This window comes from Chanos chanos, chromosome 10 (genome assembly GCF_902362185.1).
Source record: "Chanos chanos chromosome 10, fChaCha1.1, whole genome shotgun sequence".
Taxonomy (NCBI): Eukaryota; Metazoa; Chordata; class Actinopteri; order Gonorynchiformes; family Chanidae; genus Chanos; species Chanos chanos.
Window position 1 is genome coordinate 23,243,996 of NC_044504.1, and position 21,845 is coordinate 23,265,840.

General features: G+C 39.7%; 1 protein-coding gene across 1 annotated transcript in view; it reads left to right on the top strand.

Annotated features, from left to right (window-relative positions):
• The window catches only part of ryr2b (ryanodine receptor 2b (cardiac)), a 45,198-nt gene that overhangs the window by 19,354 nt on the left and 3,999 nt on the right, over positions 1–21,845 (top strand). Inside the window, exons 47-94 of the mRNA XM_030787498.1 lie at positions 17–186; positions 418–638; positions 786–876; positions 1,025–1,165; positions 1,428–1,591; positions 1,788–1,866; positions 2,063–2,152; positions 2,289–2,426; positions 2,687–2,764; positions 3,110–3,185; positions 3,481–3,604; positions 3,974–4,089; positions 4,752–4,756; positions 5,782–5,903; positions 7,036–7,274; positions 8,511–8,592; positions 8,813–8,937; positions 9,037–9,354; positions 9,538–9,778; positions 10,179–10,266; positions 10,483–10,570; positions 10,870–11,045; positions 11,252–11,308; positions 11,497–11,580; positions 12,102–12,214; positions 12,977–13,073; positions 13,284–13,411; positions 13,576–13,627; positions 13,843–13,893; positions 14,330–14,429; positions 14,696–14,775; positions 15,139–15,215; positions 15,606–15,679; positions 15,820–15,900; positions 16,179–16,267; positions 16,575–16,703; positions 16,955–17,059; positions 17,149–17,230; positions 17,376–17,905; positions 18,081–18,872; positions 19,107–19,174; positions 19,303–19,450; positions 19,585–19,671; positions 20,014–20,232; positions 20,357–20,487; positions 20,640–20,682; positions 21,117–21,253; positions 21,708–21,768. Of these exons, the coding sequence (XP_030643358.1) occupies positions 17–186; positions 418–638; positions 786–876; positions 1,025–1,165; positions 1,428–1,591; positions 1,788–1,866; positions 2,063–2,152; positions 2,289–2,426; positions 2,687–2,764; positions 3,110–3,185; positions 3,481–3,604; positions 3,974–4,089; positions 4,752–4,756; positions 5,782–5,903; positions 7,036–7,274; positions 8,511–8,592; positions 8,813–8,937; positions 9,037–9,354; positions 9,538–9,778; positions 10,179–10,266; positions 10,483–10,570; positions 10,870–11,045; positions 11,252–11,308; positions 11,497–11,580; positions 12,102–12,214; positions 12,977–13,073; positions 13,284–13,411; positions 13,576–13,627; positions 13,843–13,893; positions 14,330–14,429; positions 14,696–14,775; positions 15,139–15,215; positions 15,606–15,679; positions 15,820–15,900; positions 16,179–16,267; positions 16,575–16,703; positions 16,955–17,059; positions 17,149–17,230; positions 17,376–17,905; positions 18,081–18,872; positions 19,107–19,174; positions 19,303–19,450; positions 19,585–19,671; positions 20,014–20,232; positions 20,357–20,487; positions 20,640–20,682; positions 21,117–21,253; positions 21,708–21,768 (6,587 nt within the window). The remainder of the gene's footprint in view (positions 1–16; positions 187–417; positions 639–785; positions 877–1,024; positions 1,166–1,427; positions 1,592–1,787; positions 1,867–2,062; positions 2,153–2,288; positions 2,427–2,686; positions 2,765–3,109; positions 3,186–3,480; positions 3,605–3,973; positions 4,090–4,751; positions 4,757–5,781; positions 5,904–7,035; positions 7,275–8,510; positions 8,593–8,812; positions 8,938–9,036; positions 9,355–9,537; positions 9,779–10,178; positions 10,267–10,482; positions 10,571–10,869; positions 11,046–11,251; positions 11,309–11,496; positions 11,581–12,101; positions 12,215–12,976; positions 13,074–13,283; positions 13,412–13,575; positions 13,628–13,842; positions 13,894–14,329; positions 14,430–14,695; positions 14,776–15,138; positions 15,216–15,605; positions 15,680–15,819; positions 15,901–16,178; positions 16,268–16,574; positions 16,704–16,954; positions 17,060–17,148; positions 17,231–17,375; positions 17,906–18,080; positions 18,873–19,106; positions 19,175–19,302; positions 19,451–19,584; positions 19,672–20,013; positions 20,233–20,356; positions 20,488–20,639; positions 20,683–21,116; positions 21,254–21,707; positions 21,769–21,845) is intronic.

A 21,845-nucleotide genomic window follows, 5' to 3' on the forward strand; every position in this document is an offset into this window, starting at 1 on the left:
GTTGAATTCTTCTCAGATGGTTCAGTGGTTGAGCCGGACATGTCCACAGGATTCTGTCCGGACCACAAGGCAGCGATGGTGCTATTTCTGGATCGGGTCTATGGAATCCAAGACCAGAACTTTCTGCTCCGCTTGCTGGAGAAGGGCTTCCTGCCTGACTTGCAGGCTGCTGTTTCCATGGATACAGTAAGGAGGTTTACCACTATAGCCTGTCAGCTTTTTCCAACCCCACTGCTATTGTTTTTTATCATTAATCCACCTTACAAAACAAAAGAAAGAAAAAAGTCATGCATTTTAAATATGCATATTATATTTGTGCCAAATAGTATTTTGGTGCCCTTTTTTCTTTCTCTCTCCCTTTCTTTCTCTTTCTCTCTCCTTCTCCCTCTCTCCCTCTCTTACTCTCTCCTTCTTTAGACTGGTCTGGGTGGTACAGACATGGCTTTGGCTCTGAACCGGTATTTGTGTGTGGCTGTGCTGCCGTTATTGAGTAAGTGTTCGGCTCTGCTGTGTGGTTCGGAGGTGCGGTCTGGTTCGGTTGATGCTCTGCTGCAATCCGTCTACATGCTCTCCAAAACCAGCAGCCTGACCAAAGCTCAGAGAGACGCCATCCAGGACTGTCTGCTCTCAGTCTGCGGGTGAGAAGGCCATCTGTCTTAAACAGAACACTCTCCTGCTCAGTCACCTTTTCATAAGTGAAGATGCACACATTAACGATAAAAGTCAAGGAAAACAAATGATGACATAATGGTTTATGAAGTATGTGTGTGTGTGTGTTGCCACAGGAAACTCAAGCCATCCCTGTTAGTGCCTCTCCTCCGTGCTCTTGTGTTTGATGTCCCCACATTGTCTGAGAACGCAAAGATGCCTCTGCAGGTTCCTTTCCATGTTCAGTCATTTTTTTAACATATAAGGATGACTCAATGGCAAAAAGCACCAAAAAATAATAAACTGAATGCTGTTTGAAAATGCCTTTAAAGAATCTCTATTCTCTCTGATCCCTTTGGCCACACCTCTATTCCAGCTCTTGGCCAATCACTATGAACAGAATTGGAAGTATTATTGCCAGATTGGTGGTGGAAGTAGCATTGGTTCTGCCACAGAGGAGGAGCTTCACATGACCAGGAAACTCTTTTGGGGAATATTCAATGCATTAGCCAAAAAGGTGAGTCAGGTTTGAGACCATTCACGTCATACTGTCAAACTAAAAACTATGTCAGCTTGAAATAAATTGGCAACTTCCTTGTACCCAAATGACGTGCTAAACACTTTGTCAGCGTGTTGCATTTTAACCTGACTGAGCACTGCATTGTCTCCTCAGTTTAAATGAATAGATCTCACTTTCTTTCTCATGAGACCAGATGAGAAAACATGGAGAAAACACGTCATGAAGATTTCATTTCTAATGTTTGGTCTTCTCTCTGCAGACTTACAATGCTGATTTGTTCAGGATGTCACTAACCTGTCTCAGTTCGGTGGCTGGGGCCATTTCTCCTGATCATATGGACCTGAGCAGCACTAGTAACATGGATACATACAGTTCCCTGGATGCTGAAGGACGGTTTTGTCCCCAGCCTGTGGACACTTCTAAGTAAGAGAAGTTTGACCAAAACTCAAAATCTTAATAGTTACACAAAGTAGTTATATGCTTTTCAAGGAGAGCACTGATGTACGTGTTTGAACTCATATTCATGCCTTATCATATCTTGTCTTTACTTTTTTTGACTGGATGTCCCTCTGTACATGTAAATTTTCCCTGTCTATTTTTTTCATTGTTTACGCTGCAGTGTATGCCTGCCTGAGAGGTTGGATTACATCATAAATAAATATGCTGACCATACTCATGAGAAGTGGTCTCTGGAGAAGGTGACAGTCCTGTCTTGTTGTAATATTTAGTTGGTATAATGAAATTTTGAGAATCTCCTCATGGTCTGATAACACTTGTGGTTTTATTGTAGAACTCTTAATTCATTTGTATATGAATCCTTGCTTTTTCAGTCAGCCTACTGCGCTGTTTGACACATTTTCTACCAAAGTTGAGGATGTTTCTTGTGTATTTCAGTTTGCTAGTGGCTGGGTCCATGGAGAGCAGTATTGTGAAAGTTCAAAAGTTCACCCCATGCTCAAGCCCTACAGAGCCCTGTCTGAGAAGGTACAGTGCAGTTGTCTTACAGTACAATAACATATATTTCATTGTAATGTTAATGATACAATACAATAGCATTAATATTGTGCTTGATGAAGCATATTGGTAATGATACGTGTCATCCCCTCTTGCCCCTGTTCAGGATAAAGAGGGCTACAGAGCAGCAATTCGGGAAACTGTGAAAAGCATGCTGGTGTTTGGCTGGACCATTGAGAGGACCAAAGAAGCTGAGGGTCACGGTTTTCATAACCCTGCTAGGAAACTCTCACAGTCTGGTCAGGTAAGAGACCAACACAGACAGCTTTAAACAGGAGTACACTAGATCACTACGATGTGTATTGGTCATGTCTCATGTCCATTGTGATACACAGAAGCGCTCCTATGGAGATGTGAATTTCTCATGAGTGTAGATGGTTTGTTTCAAATCTTGATTGTCCAGAATAGCCTACACTGGATTACTAATTAGTGCGGAATCCCCTCGTAATTTTTGTAAGTGCATCTCAATAGTTTTAAGTCTGACTCTGTGGCTTTGTACTGCAGTTGTCTTTTGAAGGTGCCTCAACATTCAGCCCCAAACCTATGGATACCAGCATTGTGTCTCTGACCTGGGATCAGTATGTAAGTCATTAGATCATTCCCACCACGACACACAGTACAAAAAAAAAAGAAAAACAGTATTTCAAATATTTTATTGAGTGTATATTTATGTCCCACTGGTACAGAGCACATGGTAATCATTGATTTAGCTTTTACTAAATGGTATCATAAAACAGAGTAGTAAAATGATGTAGTATGCAGTGCATGTATAAATGTTACAGCTTAACTCGTATCTGCTATGTAACAACATAAAATTAAAAGGGACACCAAAGAGTAGAGAGGTGCCTGTCTCAAGATTATTGGAGGAACTCCCTAAATTTCACATACCTTCCTTTAATCACACTAAATGTCTAACTGGTAATGAAGTCTATGGCAGAACAGCTGGCAGAGAATCACCACAACATCTGGGCCAAGAAGAAAATTCAGGAACTGGAGGCAAAAGGTCTGTGATTTATGGACAGTCTGGATAGATAATACTCGATTCAATAGAACAAGAGAAAAGAGTGGCAAGTGATAACTAAAGATATTTTTTATAATAATAATTATGCAGGATGCTACTGTAACAACATGCCAAATACATATTTAAAAGCAGGAACATGCAATAATGTGGCTTGAGTTGCCAACTGTCCATGAATGTCATGTCAACAATGTATATTTGTACAAAGTGATCTGTTTCTCACAGAGCTATATCATTACATATGTATGATGTTGGATGTGCATTACTATGTTGTGTCCAGGAGGTGGAGCACACCCCCTGCTGGTACCGTATGAGACCCTAAATGCCAAAGAAAAAGACAGGGTCAGACAGAGAGCTCAGGACATCCTCAAGTTTTTCCGCATTAATGGCTATACTGTGTGGCGGTGAGGACACAGGCATCTCCGGTTGTGCACACAGTCTTATACTAAGAGATATTCATTGGTGTATATATGCTTAAAAGACATTTTCCAGTGCTTTAGCTGAGTAATGTACTGAATGATTTCACAGGTTAAAAGTTGGGTCTGTCTGTCATTTATGATTTATGTGGGTTGATTACTGACTGAGTCTTGTGGGTGTGATGTGGTTTTTACTAACTTGTATCAACCTTTTCTGATTTCTACTGCTCTGTTGTTTTTTTTGTTTTTTTTGTTTTTTTGTACTTGTGTGTATGTCTGTGTGTCTGAGAGAGACAGAGTGTGTTAAAATGTGGGTGTTTGTTTTACTCATTTGCTCTCTGGTGGTCTTGTGCTCAGAGAAAAACAGGCTGTTCACTGTGATTCTCCAGCCATTGCTGGGCGCTTTGCCTACAGCCTGCTTCAGCAGACCCTCAGATTCACAGAGCAGGCCCAGGAACAGCTACTGGAGCAGGGTAAGAAGCACAGAGCACCCTCCTTATCAACTACTGCACAGGCTTGCTGAACGTCACACAGGAAGCTCGTCACAGTCCCACTGTTTTTTGTGGGGGTTTTTTGCACTGAGCTCATCTTGTCTCCATGGGCACTGCCTTATTTTTTTTCTTTTTAGATTTTACTGCCATCAGTTTTATATGGGTTATTTTTCATTTAAAAGTTTGTTAGCCTGTTTAATTTCTTTAACTAGCAGTTAATGAGTTGGATCAGAATGGTTTTGTAATAGGTGGTTAATTTGAGGTAATACTGTTATTAAACTCCACCAGCCATAATAGACAGTGGTATGTCCAGGAGGAGAAATATTTTTGCCTAGGTAGTTATGTGGCCCCATGTTGAAGGAGAGAAGATGGGTAAAAAAAACAAACACTTTCTTTCCAGAGGTTGAACACGCCAGAGGACAGATGACTAAGGCTGTGAAAATGCCTGGAGAGAAGCTAATTTGTTTCTTTAACAAGGTAGGCCCAAATGCACTCAAGACTTATGATTTTTAAGTACAGATTTAGAATACCAGTTTGTCACTTCACAACTTTTTTGAGAGCTGAATTTAACAACATTTCTTTCAGCTTATTGGAACAAAGGTATGCTTACAGAACCACTCTATCCTGTGAATTGTGGGTGACAGTGAAGGTTAGCATTACTGAACTATAAATAAAGATGAATGATCAAGAAGACCACAAGCAGTGGAGAAATACAATCTTGAATCAGTCTAAAATGGCAAAGCCAAATTCATGAGGTACTTTTAATTTTCTTCAAAAGTCAATTGATCTATCTATTTCATTCACTGACAAATATGCCAGCACTTTGAATCCACTTGCCTAAATGAATCAGTAACTATACACACACGCGTGCACACACACACACACACACACACACACACACACACACACACAAATACACGAGCACATTCACATGCACACACACACGCACACGCACACACACACACACATGCACACACTTGTATGGTAAAAAAAAAACACTCCTAAAAAAATGAAATGCATGATCAACCTTTAAACTTGCTTTAAATCATAAGTCAAAATGACTCCAAGAAACCACATATTCTGTGGAGTAATCTGATAAGAATTGGGGATCAGACATTCAAGATAAGCAAACTTCATTTATACAACGGTTTTTACAAAGCAATTCCAGGCACAGAGATTGTAGGTGAGTCAGGGGTAATTATGACTCTTGTATTGATTTGGCCATTTTCCGTGTTCCGTTGGGGTGTATGAGTGCTAATCTGATTATTGATTGAACGATCCATGCTGTTTTCTGAGAAGACCAAGGCTCAGTGCTCTGGTGTGTGGTTTGAGTCATGGATGACATCAGACATAGATCAGTTCAAATGATTGCTAGAAGGGTCATTTCTTTTGAGACAAACGTGCAAGGTGAGGATTGTTTTTCAAATAATGTAAAGCATCTTAAAGTCAGGTTTTAGTGACACACACCCAACACATCTAATTCCTTTTCTTTTGCCTCCCATTTTTGCTTCTCTCCCTCTCTCCCTCCCTCTCTCCCTCCCTCTCTCTCTCTCTCTCTCTCTCTCTCTCTCTCTCTCTCTCTCTCTCTCTCCCTCCCTCTCTCTCTCTCTCTCTCTCTCTCTCTCTCTCTCTCTCTCTCTCTCTCTCTCTCTCTCTCTCTCTCTTCTCTCCCAGATTCTGTTGCCTCTTGTTGATCAATTCTTTAAAAATCATCATATCTACTTTCTGCCAGTATCTGTGCATTCCTATGGCAACAGGGGCCATGCCTCTAACAAAGAGAAAGAGATGGTCATTAGGTAACTAATGGACAGTCACAGCAGACTGAGAATATGTGTGTGTGTGTGTGTGTGTGTATGCATATGTATGGGTGTGTATGTGATCGTGTTCATGTCTGCTGTCCGGTTACATCATTTGAGTTCAGTATCATTCTTTCTTTTTTGTATCCATTACCTTCTCCTTTCTCTCTCTTTCCATTCTCTTCTCAGTTTTTTCTGTAAACTGGTGTCTCTTGCCAGACGTAGCATCTCTCTTTTTGGTAAGAGTGGTGAGTGGTTTATTCCCTCACTCTTCTTTTTGCATGTTTCATACTTTTCACTTTAGTCTTTCATCCTCGTCTGTCTATTATGTCTGTCCACTCTTCCTGTGTCCCCACTATTGGTTGCTCATTAAATTACCAGTGCTTTTGTAATTTGTAATTAGTAAAATTTAATTTATGAATGTTGTTTATATTTATTCGGATTTTTGTAGAACATGCTGTGTGTAGGGTACAGGGAATCCTTATAAACACTGAGTCAACAAATTAATTCAGTTACCAAAATCCCTCAAACAATGGCTCTTCAGATTTACACCGCTAAGCTGGTTTGAAATCCCAAGGCCAGCATTGTCTCTGTGATCCATAAACTCTAGGACAAGACCTTGTATTCAACAGACTACTTTAACATTGACTTTCTTCAGGAGAAGATGCTTCTGCTGTGGTGAGCTGCCTACAAATACTGGCACAGTCTGTGGATGCTAGGTAATTCTGTGTTATGACATACAGCAAAAACCAAACCAAACCAAACAAAATAAAACCCATTTTGTTTCAAAGTTTAAAACACAGCTGAGTTATTAAATGACTAGTATCAGTCCTAAACTGTGATACACATATTAATTCTTCTTTGCTTTTTTATGCGACTGAAGTCTGACTCTGGTAGGTGCTTGATGTTGCCTTACAGATACCTTATCTTTTGGTGATTTTATGATTAACTGGAAAGGAAGTCATAAACACTCAGTGTTTCAGGAATGAACAAGATGAAGTGTTACTTCATATAGGGTACTATTTGAGCCACATTTTATTATTGCTGATTTTATTACCCATCATCGATGCATGGTATCCTAACTGATCTGGGTTTAGTATATCTAGTGTATCCAGTTGTTTTATGTTTGTAGGTCTGCAGTGAAGACTACAGCCGAGAAGGCCAGGTTATCTTTATGGTCCTTCTTTAAGCATGCTGCCTGTGACCTGGAGCTGACCGTGGGGGCTTTGACCTCTGGCTCACTCAGCCAGAGCAAAGTTCCGTCGAGAGGGCCTAATGAAGTCCTCAAGTATACCAGCACGGTCCTGGTTCCAGTTTTAAGTGCCCTCTTTCAGCATGTCGCTCAGAGCCACAGTGGAGCGGAGATCTTCGGTTTGTCATGTGTTGAAGTCCACAATCTGAAAAATGAAATCAATAGGATGTGACTCTTACATACATACATACATACATATGTACATACATACATACATACATTCATGCATACATACATTCATGCATACACACATACGTACATACACACTTACATACATACGTACATACACACACACACATATACACAGATATATACATACAAACATACATACACTCACACATACAGACAAACATACATATGTACATACATATGTATACACACATAAATATACACACACTTGTGGATGGTATTTTCTCAGATTCCTACCAGTGGCCTGGGAGTTTGAGGAAGCAGCATGGCATTTTTGCTAGGATTTTATAAATATACCTAAAGGATTTTTTAATGTTGTGCTTATGTTGTTCTGTAGTAATCGACGCATTAATGCATCTATCTATCCATCGAACGCTCACTATGCTGAAAAGTCCAATCATTTAGAAATCCACCCATTCATTCACATTCTGTCCACTAACATAGTGTATGATGGGCTTGTAGACTATCTAGACAGCTTAGTCTTTACCTCACATGATGCACCCTCTGTATGTCTCCTCAGCAGGGCTCTCACAAGCTGTGAGACCATCCAAAATATGCTGAAAAGTGCACCAAGCCAAAATTAGATGGTCTCCTAACTCTTTATTGCCTGTCAGTCTTACTTCTGTGTTTTCTTTGTGTATTTGTTGCTGTAATCAGTATGTGAAGCAGACATGCCCAGGACAGTTTAATTTGAGTCAGTCAGTTAATATCCCAAACATCCTGTTGAATCTCATTGAGCACAAAAACGGTTTTACGTATGTGTCAGCTTAGAATGACAGCTAGACTTAGATTGGTTTAGACATTTGTTTTGTCTGATTTCCCATACTTCCAGACACACACAGACAGACAAACAGACACACACACACACACACACACAGATTTACACAGCCTGTCCTAATACAGAGGAAATCTCTCTGTTGAGTGAAACAGGAATTGACCTGTATAACTTCTTTAATGTTTCATTATCATTAATGGCTACAAAACATGACTATTAAAAAATTCTACTCGATGATCTGTAAATGTACCATATGAAAAACATACAACTTATAAAAAAATGATGTTAACCAAGAACATTTTATGGTTGGTGTAATATTTCTATCACATTTATAAAGGCTCTATAACAGGCTAATGAGCCTTTTATGGAGACATGTGATTTGTCATTTCAGTGGATGAAGTAAAGGGGTACTGTTTAAGAATCCTGAGCAGCCTCCTTATCCTGGGCACCTGTAAAGACAGCTGTGTGGAGCGGTATTGAACTATAGTTATTCCTTTTCTGTGCTTTGTCTCTGTGAATGCAAATTACAGTTTTTTTATTGTTTACAAGCTAAATTCACAATTCACAAAGGTGCTGTGATATGACTGTGCACCACTGAACTGTTGACATTTCTGGGATTGTTAATGAGTTTATAGACTTAATGTGGATCAAATATCTCTGTCAATGACTTATTAACTCTTCCTGTGTTGACAGGCCTGCAGTAGGGGAATGTCTGGCTGCATTATCAGCAGCATTACCAGTTTGTTTCTTAGAGCTGTCCTCAGAGGAAAACAACCCATATTTAATCCTCAACACCCTGAGCAATGCACCAATGACAGGTAAATACACACAAACACATATACACAGGCACAGATTTATACATGTTGCCATTCATATGTTACATGAAAACATAAGCTTTTTTCTCATTTCTTTTACAGAAATAGGTGTGGAGTTTGGTGCTGAGGAGGTGTGTCGCTTCCTACCCACTTTACAGCAAGCCATGTCAGAGGTCGAGGAGTTGGCTAGGGCAGGGTCAGCTGCACGCCACGCCCTGGTGTCCAGGGTTACGGAAGTGACTCTCCCGCTCCTGTGTAGCTATGCCTCCCATTGGGGAGATCGAAGTGAATGGGAGGACCAAGATGGTTCCTGCTCCTCTCACATGCTGCATCTCATTAATACCCTCCTGGGATACATTTTCACCATTATACACTCTAACCTGGGCGCGCCAGATGGAGCCTGGATGAAACGACTCACAGGTGAGCGAGACATTCAGCAATATCAGGATACAGATGTATGTACTCACACTGCAAATAAAGTACCATAATGTGAACTTTGCAAAATGATGAAATTGCTTCAAAGCAACAGTGGCTTGTAAGTGGCTTACAGAAGTGGCTTGTAAGCCATTTCTCTAAATTTCTTATGAATATTCTCCTGCTCAGTTTTCTCTCAGCCAATCATCAGCAAAGCTGCACCAGGCCTTCTGAAGAGTCACCTCCTACCTCTGATGGAGAAATTGAAGAAGGGGGTGGAGTCAGTGCTACTGGAGGAGGAGCGTTTGAAGGCAGAGGGGCAGGCTGATGCCTCAGAGGCGGAGATAGAGATCCAGGATAAGTTTACAGTGTTGGTGCGAGACCTCTATGCATTTTACCCACTACTTATCCCATTCATTGACCTGCACAGGTGAGAGACAGAATACATTTATTGAAATGCAACAACATACAAAGTGGAATGGAAATACTACAGGGATTTTTTTTAAAGATTCTGGTTTCCCAGTGATATTAATGAATAAAATGCCAGCTAAATTTCTGATGAGGCTAATGAACATTTTGACAGACATGGGGTTTAAAAGATTCTCACTATTTTTAAATGCTTGGTCACAAATCTGACAGAAGTGTCACCAAACCCCCAGTGCAAGTCTTGATGATAGTGAGTGTGACATGTCAAACAGAGAATACTGTGGTGAGGGTTCAAGTAAAGCCTTACTTGATATTACTGAATGCAAAGCTAATAAAGACAGTTTCTCTCATACACTGGGGATCAGGTCAATAGTTTGTATTGACTGTGGTTGTTGTTGCTGTAGAATACAGTGGCTCAGGGAGCAGAATCCTGACGTGGAGAAAATCTTCATCATGGTGGCGGAGGTCTTCATTTTCTGGGCCAAATCTCACGTGAGCAGCTCCTAGCAACTGTATCATTACCTCTCACTGCCTAAAAGTAGATTTATGGACAACTCAGTATTACTTGAATCAGTTTGTTTTTACCTTATTCAGCATAAAAAAACAAGAAAACAAAAATAACTTTAGCCAAAAGATCCATCATGGGTAGGCCATACCTCGGTCACTCTTCGGAATGTTTTAAAATGTTGTGTGTTGATAATTTCGCAGAATTTCAAATGGGAAGAACAAAACTTTGTCGTTCAAAATGAAGTTAACAACATGGCGTTTCTGGTCAATAGCAACAGGAACAAAATGAGTGAGGTGGGACATCTGTGTATTGATCCACTCATATGTTCTTTGTTTTGTTTTTGTCAGCCACATTCTGTCACTGAGGCTCTGTGGATTTTATTAATCAATTCAGATTCAGTTAATTAAATTTATTCTGAAGCTCTGATTGGAAGCTCTGATTCAGCCTAGCTTAAACCTTATATTAATAAAAATAAGAGATGCCTTTTTGAGAATTTTATCCTTAAAACTAGTCTGCTGTGAGGATATAAAGAATGTTTCATTCACTATAAAGAAAGGTTCTGAACTATTGTGTCTTAAAGAGGGAAGGAGGACAAGGAGCCTGTGGTCAGGAGAGGAGGAAGATGAAGAGGAAGGGCGACCGTTACTCCCCACATACCTCCTTAATTGTGGTGGCTGTGAAGAAACTGCTTCCTGTGGGTTTGAATGCCTGTTGCCATGGTGACCAGGGCCTGGTCTCTCAGGCCAAGACTCGTCTCGCTCAGGTAAAGACATTCACAGGAGACTTAAGGTGCAGTCAGGTGTGAAAAAGAATCCAGTTCCCCAATGGAAAATTTGGAATGAATATGCTGTCGATGTTATCGACCTCTGAAAGGCACAGTCTATTAGTAGTCTCTTGTGTACAGTGTTGCATATCTGTTTTTTTTTAGCTTGTTTGCTCATTCCCTTGATATCTTACTACCCCTGTTAGAAAGATTCTGAGGAAGAGGTTCGAGAATATATTCGCCAAAGCCTGCATCTCACCGAGGTAACACTGTGACGTCTAGTAAATATTTTATATGGTCCACTCTATGAAAGCATTTAGTCAAAATGAATGCAGATATGTCTCTCATGTACATGCTCTTTAGTGCTTTTTCCAGTCATAATCTCTGACTTATGTGCATTCTTTATCCTTCCTATGCCTTTCTTTTACCTTTCTCTCTTGCTTTTTTCAAGAACTCATTTGGACGGGATCTGGACACTCACAGGGAGGTGGAGAAGATCCTCAGTACTGCTCAAGTTCTTCTTCATCTCAACCTGGTCAGTTTACAAGAGCTTACCATGGATTTCCCAATTCATTCTCATGTTCAACCTGTCAAAGCATCAAACACTGATTTTTAGAAAAATGTCAACCTTCAATCTAAAATTCACGACATGTTTGATTTGTAATGGTATGAAATGTGACTCTACTATTGATTTGGACAATTATTATACCAAAGACAAACTCCAGCTTTTGGCTACACTGGTAGCTGTTTTCATAACACCTTTTTTGTAACGTTTTCAAATGAAATTACATCTGTGAAATCATGTTGAAAATTTAGATGAGAAAAGCATAATAGTGGCCTCCAGAGGACAGAATTGCAAATATTGATATTTTTCTACAAAATATGCTGAGTATTAGTTTGTCCAAACTTCTGTTTTATGAAACCAAGTAAGTAAATGTTAACCACAAAGTCAGTCAGGCTTATTCCCCTCCATGGCATCAGGTGAGAGCCCATATTATTCTACTGAATTGTAATGTGTGAGTTATGCACTGTAATGTGTAAATGAATGTTTCTCAGGTGGAACATCCACAGAAGACAAAAAGAGCAGTGTGGAATAAGGTGTTGTCCAAGCAGAGGAAGAGAGCGGTGGTGGCCTGCTTTAGAATGGCACCTCTTTACAATCTTCCCAGGTTTGCACACTGCTCCCATAGAAATTAAACAAACACTGTCTATCTGTTTGCACTGAGTTTATACACCCGCTGATTAGAGTTCATAAGCCATATAGCCTATCAAATGAATATAAAAGTGAAGTAATCGTTTGGAGTGTAATGGAGTTACAGCATATCATAAATTCTGAGTGTATCAGATATCAATTAAGGAAGTAATAGTGCTCTAATGCAGCATTTCCCAGATATGTTCCTGGAGGCACATAGAACTGCTCATAGATCTTTCTCTGTTCTAACACACCTGATCTAACAGTTCATTTTCAAACCTTTGATTGACTGAAACAGTTGTGTTACAGTCAGGAGAGGCCAAAATGGCCAATGCCATGTGTAATACCAGGGGTGTTACTGGGACAAAATGGTTTAGAGCAGAGACTGAGAGTGAGCTAGGTGAATTTTCCCGTTATGTTGGAAGAAAGAATACTGAAATGTGTTTTATCTGTGCAACAGGTTCTGAAATCAGGGATATTGAATATTTTATTCAATAATGCTCGGGTTTACTTTCTTCCTGAGTGTGTTGTTTATATAAATTAATTTTAGGCTTATTTGGTGTTTCATTCTTGACATATATAATGCCTTTCACCAGACAAAGGCTTAAATATGAGATCCACAGGGATGAGAGATTAAATAAGTATCTCTCTCGTTCTCTCTCTCTGTCTCTGCCTCTGTCTCTCTCTCTCTCTCTCTCTCTCTGTCTCTCTCTCTCTCGGTCTCTGTCTCTCTCTGTAGACACAGGGCAGTTAATCTATTCCTGCAGGGTTATGAAAAACTCTGGGTGGAGGCAGAGAATGATTCTTCAGAGGACAGACTCATAGAGGATTTGTCTGTGAGTGTGTGTGTGTGTGTGTGTGTGTGTGTGAACGAGCACTTAATCTCACTGAAGAGAACACATGCTGAGTATAAAGGTTTTGTTCTTCAACAAGTCCAGAAAAAGAGGCAAAAAAAGTTACCTTTGGCCCTGGAGCTTCATGTTTTCATTATTCAGATTTGAATAATATGTGTCTGCCTAGAAATTTAACATTTCATTTCATCTCAGAGAGCAGGAGAGCAAGTGAAATTAGAGAGAGAAAGGAGCAAGGAACACAAGGAGGAATTGAAAAGAAAGATTGATCCTCTTGAACAGCTCATCACACTCTTCAGTCAAACTGCTCTTACAGAGAGGAGGTGTGTGTGTATGCATGCACGCGCGCGTGTGTTTGTGTGCGTTTGTGTGTGTGTGTGTGTGTGAGTGTGTGTGTTTGTATATTTCTATATTGTTCTTTCTTTGCTATGTTTTGTTAGAATTAAAAGAGATCATTTGAAGGTATCTGACTTTTGTCTGTCCACAGTAAACTTGAAGATGATGGTTTGTATATTTCCTATACTGCCATCATGTCTAAGGTAAGATTAATGACTTCATTAAAGTCAAATGTGTATATATATATATATACATTTTGTGAGAAGAAACAGACTATTGAAAATAAAAACGAAATGTACTGAGATGATGAAAGGTGCCTACTGAGTTAACTGTTAAGGTGGTAGACTAATAGAACAGCTTCTTTTGTTCACACACAAGCCAAATGTGGCATGTAAGTGTGTTTTTTTTCCGGTTCCAGAGTTGCCAAAGTGAGGAGGAAGAGGACGAGGATGCAGTTAAAACATTTGAGGTGAGGGACAAAGTTGGTGGCAACAGCATCTGGTTGATTGGATTATTGAGTCATTTGTCTTGATTGGTGGAATAGATTGGTTTCACTGTTGGATCAGTGTGTGTAGTCTGGTTGACTGAAGGAGTTATTTGGTTCACGTTAAGCTGAATGAGTGCTTGCCTGATGGAGTATGTCAGGGAGTGAGCCGAATTTATTGGTTTGTTCAGTGACTTCCTGCTTTGTTGTTTCCGCAATTGGTTAATGCTAACTTGACTTGTTCAGTTATATCTGGACTGATAGCTTACATAGTAATTCATTACATGATAAATTCTATCAGTTTCATGACTAGTTTTTGTTATCACAAATTTGTTGCTTGGTTTTATGTTTTTTAGTTCTTGGGTCAGCTAATTTTTTTGTGTACTGCACGTTCGGTTGATTATTTCTTTAATGGCTGCAGGAAAAGGAACTGGAGAAGCAAAGGTTGTTGTATCAGCAGCACAGATTACATAGTCGCGGAGCTTCAGAGATGCTCCTCCAAACTCTCAGTGCCAGCAAAGGTAACCACAGCAAAAACAGAGACTCCACAGAGTGGCTTAGCATGGTTTAATTTCACATATGGATTTAAAATACTTGTGTGTGTCCTAACACCTTGAGTAATAAATATTTCAGCAATCAGATGTTTCACAACAGTTTTGGTGCACACATAGAAATGTGTTAAAAAGTGATTACAGGTTTACGTGCAAATGACATACTGTGATAGTCTAAGGTTGCATGTCAAGTTATAATAGCTCATCCAACTTTTTGTCCTCTTTCTTGCCGTCAGGTGAAAATGCATCTATGGTGGCATCTACTTTAAAACTGGGCATAGCCATTCTAAATGGAGGAAACACTTCTGTTCAACAGGTAGAGCTGGGTTTGACTAGAAAAATGTGTAATCTATATTTTCAGCATAAATATAGCATAATATGTTCCTTATTTTATACAAATATGTTAATGGTCTCATTCATATAAATATATGTTCTAATAAATGTAAAACCTGTTTTCAAAATTAATGATTACATTCTAAATTCTTGAAAGTAGTATAACAGCTCATTGTCTTTTAGAGTATATCCATGTTTCGACATAACTTCAGGAGTGGTTTATTACAGAGACTGGGTGGCCAAGTAGTCTTGTTTTACATTCCTAGTCATGCTGAGTTATTTTCATTACCTGGTAATCTGTCACTTCTTAAAAGTCTGGTTTCTGTATCTGATTTCCCTCTGACAGAAAATGCTGGATTACCTCAGACTCAGGAGAGATGTTGGCTTCTTTCACAGTCTGGCCTGTCTCATGCAAACCTGCAGGTAGAAACATGGTGCAATGATCAGAAAACAATGATCTGAAAACTGTTCTTTTGTCTAACAAGCTCTTCAGATATGGAGATGTCAAGACATATTGTTATTACCAGTCAGTACAGAGAATGGTAACGTCTATAATGTCCTACAGAGCTGGTCGCAGTGAGGTTTCTAGGCTAAAATATTACCTTTTGTAAATGAAACTGAGTCTCTTTTGTTTAATCTTACATGCCTACAGAAAGGCAGAGGATGTGCATTGTTCCTGACAGATTTTTACTAGTAACATGTCTTTTATCCATCCTGTTTTCATAGAGTTCACGCAGAGAAGAACATTATGAAAATAAAACTGTAGTTTTCTCGCTGACTTTTAACTGTCAGTTTGAATTCACTTCATTACAGTGTGCTGGACCTGAATGCCTTTGATAGGCAGAATAAAGCAGAAGGTTTAGGTGTTGGTGCTGAATATACCTCAGGTATGGTTCCAACAGCCTAGCAGAGACTTTGATTTTTCTTCTTCTTCTTCTTTTGAAGATATGAAGCCGTGTAGGTATTAGTAGAGTCAGATTTTATTTTAATTGTGCTCTGTCTCATTCTCTCTCTGTCTTATTTTCAGGAGATAAGGTTATGGTAGATGAAGAATTGACATGTGACCTCTTTCGTTTCCTTCAGCTTCTCTGTGAGGGACATAACTCAGGTATAAGTAGACAAGCCTAATAATTAATGCACTCATATTGAAAAAAAAAAGAAAAAATATAACAGAGGGCTTGAACATCAAATTTTTAGGCCAGCTACAGACTTTTTGAGTTTACTCAGCTTGTGGGCAAGATTTACGTTTAAGAGAACTTCTGTGCCTACAAGCTAAGTAAACTTAGGCTAGCTGCTACAGTGGGCTGCCATTCATTTTTAAATTAATATTATTATACCCATATGAATCAGTAATTCAGAAAGTGGGTTAACATTTTCTTCATTCAGATTTCCAGAATTATCTGAGGACCCAAATAGGAAACAACACAACGGTCAACATCATAATATCCACAGTAGACTATCTGCTCAGACTTCAGGTGAGTCTGTGAGCCAAGCTAGGGCTCCTCAATTCAGGTCCAGGAGGGTTGCTGGTTGTCCATAGTAACCAAACACGGCGAGTTATGATTGAATGAAGGGCACACTTACCATTTTCTTAGGCCAAAAAAAATAAACAAACAAAAAGTAACTGTTGGTTATGTGGCGAGGGTGAATATCAGCAGGACACAAGACATTCAGGAATGGGTTTGAAGAACTGTGGACTAAATTATGGCCTTTGTTCATTGAATTACATTGCCAGCCTTGCAGATGCTTGTCTAGTAGTATATGTGATGTTCTTTTTCGCAGGAGTCCATTAGTGATTTCTATTGGCATTATTCTGGGAAAGAGGTGATTGACCAGCGAGGGCAGCAGAGTTTCTCTAAAGCCATCCGAGTTGCCAAACAGGTTTTTAATACACTCACAGAGTACATTCAGGTAGGTTTTTACATGCATATAGACTTGAGGAAGAGGTTGTGTGGTTGAACAGTAACATAGTCATCCTAGACCTATGTGCATGAAGTAGTCATCCTTATGATTTCCTTTGAGCAGCCTTACAAAATATTTAAAGGCTAAAATATGCAGTGTGTATGTGCATAATTTTAGAACTGGTAACATAGTGAGTGATCAGTGTATGCAGTTGGTAACATGGTCAGTGATCTATGAAGGCACTGGTGTGTTATGACTAGGGTCCCTGTACTGGAAACCAGCAGAGTTTGGCACACAGTCGCTTATGGGATGCTGTAGTGGGATTTCTCCATGTTTCTGCGAATATGCAAATGAAACTCTCTCAGGTTAGATACATCCCAGTCTTTTAAAGTTTAAAGGAAATTCTGCTATTTGTTGGAAAAAAACAAGGTAGGTAATATTTCTTCTTTTTTAGGATTCCAGTCAGATTGGATTGCTGAAAGAGCTAATGGATTTACTGAAAGATATGGTTGTAATGTTGCTGTCCATGTTAGAGGGTAAGATGTCTATTTACATAAGAAGGGGCAAAAATGCATGCTAACAGAAGTTATTGCTCAGTCTAAATTCATCATGATTTTACTCTGATTTTTTCAAAACTTTGCTGTCTTATACATCATGTTTCATGACTTTAACTGTTTCTAGGAAACGTTGTGAATGGGACCATTGGTAAACAGATGGTTGACATGCTGGTAGAGTCCTCCAGCAATGTTGAGATGATCCTTAAGTTCTTCGACATGTTTCTCAAACTTAAAGATCTCACGACCTCAGACTCTTTCCGGGAGCATGACCCAGACACAAAGGGTCAGATCTCCAAGAAAGACTTCCAGAGAGCCATGGAGGGTAGCAAGCGGTATTCACAATCTGAAATCGACTTCTTGCTCTCCTGCATGAAGACAGACGAAAGCGAACTTGTGGATTATCGAGCTTTTGTAGCACGCTTTCATGAGCCAGCCAAAGATATCGGCTTCAACGTGGCTGTCCTCCTCACTAACCTCTCAGAACACATGCCCCACGACATACGCCTAAGGAACTTTCTGGAACTGGCCGACAGTGTGCTAAGGTACTTCCAGCCTCACCTTGGCCGTATTGAGATAATGGGCAGGGGGAAGCGCATTGAGAGGGTCTATTTTGAGATCAGCGAATCCAGTCGCACTCAGTGGGAGAAACCCCAGGTAAGGAGGGCATAATAGGTGTAAATGAACAGTTTTTATGCATTAGGATTTGTCAGATAAATATCATGAATCAATATCATAAATAATGGACAACACAAAAGTTTGCACAGACCAAAGATTATATTCTTAAAACTGTGATTTGGTATAAACTGTTCTCCCCGGTGTTTGTCTTTAGGTGAAGGAAAGCAAACGTCAGTTCATCTTTGATGTTGTCAATGAGGGAGGAGAGAAGGAGAAGATGGAATTGTTTGTGAACTTCTGTGAGGACACTATCTTTGAGATGCAACTGGCTGCTCAGATCTCAGGGTCGGACACCAGAGAAGGAATGACAGCGAAGGACAAAAAAGAGGGAGGTATGGATGGGAAAGAGATGGTTGAAAAAACATCAGAAGAGAGTAATAAAGTCACAGAAACAAACCTTTTCTCCGTTGTCACTTTGATGAGTATCCTCCTGGCCCCACTATATGCTCTGATGGTGATGATGTCGCTTCTCTCCATGAGAAACCTGATGAAGGTGATAAGGATGACTACACTGAAGAGTCTCATCATGGCCATCATCTGCTTTTTCCGGAATTTTCTCTTGACTTTTGTCCATTCTGTACTTAGCTTAATCTGGTTCATTCTTAATATTTTATACATGATCTTTCTGAGTGGATGGATCATCGAAAATGCCAAACAAACAACCCTGGCTGACCTCTTAGGCGGCCTTGTTGAGCCGACCCTGGATGAGGTCACTGGGGTGGGTGTGGAAACTACAGATGGGAGAAGAAAAGAGGACACACCCTCACTCTCATCTCTGGATAATCTGAGGGCAGTGGGGTTTGATCTCAGTGCTGTCTCCAGGGATCCACAGCTCCTTACCAACATTTTTGGTCTTCACTTGACTAAGGATGGTGGACAGTACAGACTGCTGGCCCAGGAACCTAACTCTGATCTGGGTCAGCTGCTCTCAACAGCCAAATATGAGGTCTGTATACAAAAAAGCCTGTATCATAGCTTTCATCTGTGTGATCGTCTGTTGCTGTAGGACAACTTTTAACAGCAAAAACTTTAGCAGGACAGACATACCCTTTTAGCAATGAGACAGTTGCAACCAAAGGTTGGGACATATAGACCCAAATCAATCATGACAATAACTGGCAGGATCTAAAATGATTCCAATAAGTACACTGGTTATTTTAAATCCGATATGTTTTCATAGCCACGGATGTTCAACGAAGAGGAGGAAAAAAGTACAGAAGCAAAGGAGTCAGAGACTGAAAAGGCTGAGTAAGTATCTTTATCAGCAAACATTAAACTACTTTCTACATTTACCATGTTTTTTTTTTTAGATTTCAGACTGAAATTTCATGACTCTCATATCAGTAATGAATTGCTTTTTAACCTAAATGTTGCAGAGAAGATAAGGATGAGAAGAAGGAGAGGAGGAATGAGGACATAGCTAAACAACGGGTCAGGAGGCAGAGTATATCCAAGCCTGCAGAGACTGAAGTTCAGGAATCTGTTGTGTGGAAAGCAATCAGCATTCAGAAGACAAAACTCCTTGTAAGACTATTTTTTATTGTCTTTCTTACAGTTTCCCCATTCTCTGTTTCTCATCGCTCCCAGCTCCCTTCCCCCGCTTATCTCCTGTTTACATGCACATGATTAGTAACCTGCAGAATCTGTATCATCGACAGAATTGTTTTGCAAGAAATTTCTACAATATGCGAATGTTGGCTCTGCTCATTGCCTTCGCTATCAATTTCATCCTTCTCTTTTTCAAGGTGAGATGTTAACATAGCATTACCAGTCTATGAATTCTTTATTAGGTATTCAAAAAACCAAAAAAACCCCAAAGAACTGTTCAAAATTGTGTAGCTTTACCTTGACATTGACTGATAATGACTATCCTGATTTGTGAACTCAATAACAAAATATGTCCTTTTTACCTTGGTATTCATTACTATTCACTTTGATATTTATCACTTTGAGGGTTTTCTGTTTTTCCTCTGTCTAGTTTTTTATATTCTAGATTTTATTAATGCTTTATGAGACGTATTTCAGAGGAAATACCAGCAAGTCAATTTGACCATCATATTCTGAGCCTCATTATGCTTGTGTTATAGGTATCCTCTTCCTCTGGGAATGAGGACAATGAGAATGAGAAAGGGTTGAGAATGCATGACATCCGTGAAGGGTCATCTGAGCAGCCCAGTGCTACTGGAAACTCAGTGTGTTATGTGCTTGAAGAGAGAACTGGATATATGGAGCCATGCCTGTACTGCCTGGCCATTTTACACACACTGGTATCCTTCTGCTGCATCATTGGTTACTACCTCCTGAAGGTATAAACACACACACACACACACACACACACACACACACACACACACACACACACACTTAAGAGCTCTTTCCCACACAATATAGTTTAACCACAGATCCGATGTGATTGAATTTGACTGGCAGGTTCCCCTGGTGATTTTTAAGCGGGAGAAGGAGCTGGCGCGAAAGCTTGAGTTTGATGGGTTTTATGTCACAGAGCAGCCCTCTGAGGATGACATTAAAGGACAGTGGGACAGACTGGTCATTAACACTCCGTAAGAGCTCTGTAACTGTGGCCTAATGCCCACATAAATCTTTTAACAAGATTCATAATGTCTGAGTCTGGTGCCGCTAGTTTAGTTAAACCTGTAGCATTTTGACTTGTAATTTTTAAAACTCATTTCCCATGTTCTTTTTTATGTTTTAGGTCATTTCCTAACAATTATTGGGATAAGTTTGTCAAAAGGAAGGTATGCTTTTCCCATAACCCATACTCTTATAAGATATGCCATGATGACAATTAGCAGATGACAGATTTTGCTTTGTTTAAGACTGTGGCGATGTTTTCCATGCTAACTATGATAGCTAAAGCTGTCTGTGTTGTCCCTGCTAGCAGGGGCTACCTTAGTCTTATTTAGTCAAGCTCTTGTTGCAAGCTATGCCAGCTAATGTCTTCTCTGTGTTAACTGTGCTAACCACTGATGTTTGGTGTTTGTGAGGTGATGTTCCTGGTGATAAGCCTGTTAGCTGTCTTTGCTGTGCTTGGTGAAACTCCCTGTGTTAACTGGGTTAGCTGAGGTTCTGCATTAAATGTGCTAGACAGAGGTTGTTGTGGTAACTGTACAGCTTAAACTCTTTCTCTTTTAACTGTGCAATCTGAAGCTCTTTGTTTTTACTGTATCAGGTGATGGCTAAGTATGGTGAGCTTTATGGCTCAGCACGCATCAGCGAGCTTTTGGGGTTGGATAAAGCCATGCTAGACTTCAGTTCTCAGACACAGGAGAGGAAATGGCTCAGAAAGGAGACCTCCATTACTGCACTGTGAGCTGATATTACTGAAAAAAATCCCAAACACAACATATTTCACAGACAGAAAAAGCTACGAATTGAATTTAACCATGGGAGTATAGGGAGAAAGTAATCTCAAAGAAAGCAAGTCATGCCTTTTAACGTGCTGAACATGGTGTCCTCTTAACTCTTTGTATGTACATAGTAGATTACAGTGCACATCAAGCTCTGTTACAGAATGCACTGGCACTCAGCATTAATCATCTCTTAGTGGCTTGTCATTTCAGATGAGGATTGCTGTGATGTAATAAAAGGACATAGATTTGTCACTGCTACCTTGTAATATCCAATACGTTGAGTAAAGTAAATTTTACGAGACACAAAGAAAGTTTTTCTTTGCTAGACGATGGTAGTTGTGATTAGTAGGAAGATATTTTTTCTGTAAAGTTGTTCAAATACATTATGTTAATGAATCTTATGTTTACAGATTGACCTCCATTGATGTGAAGTATCAGATATGGAAACTAGGGGTAGTTTTCACAAACAATGTGAGTAAACTCAACATTCTGTTTTATTAGAACATTTAGAAATATTGATTGTGAATATAGCAATTGCATCACAACAT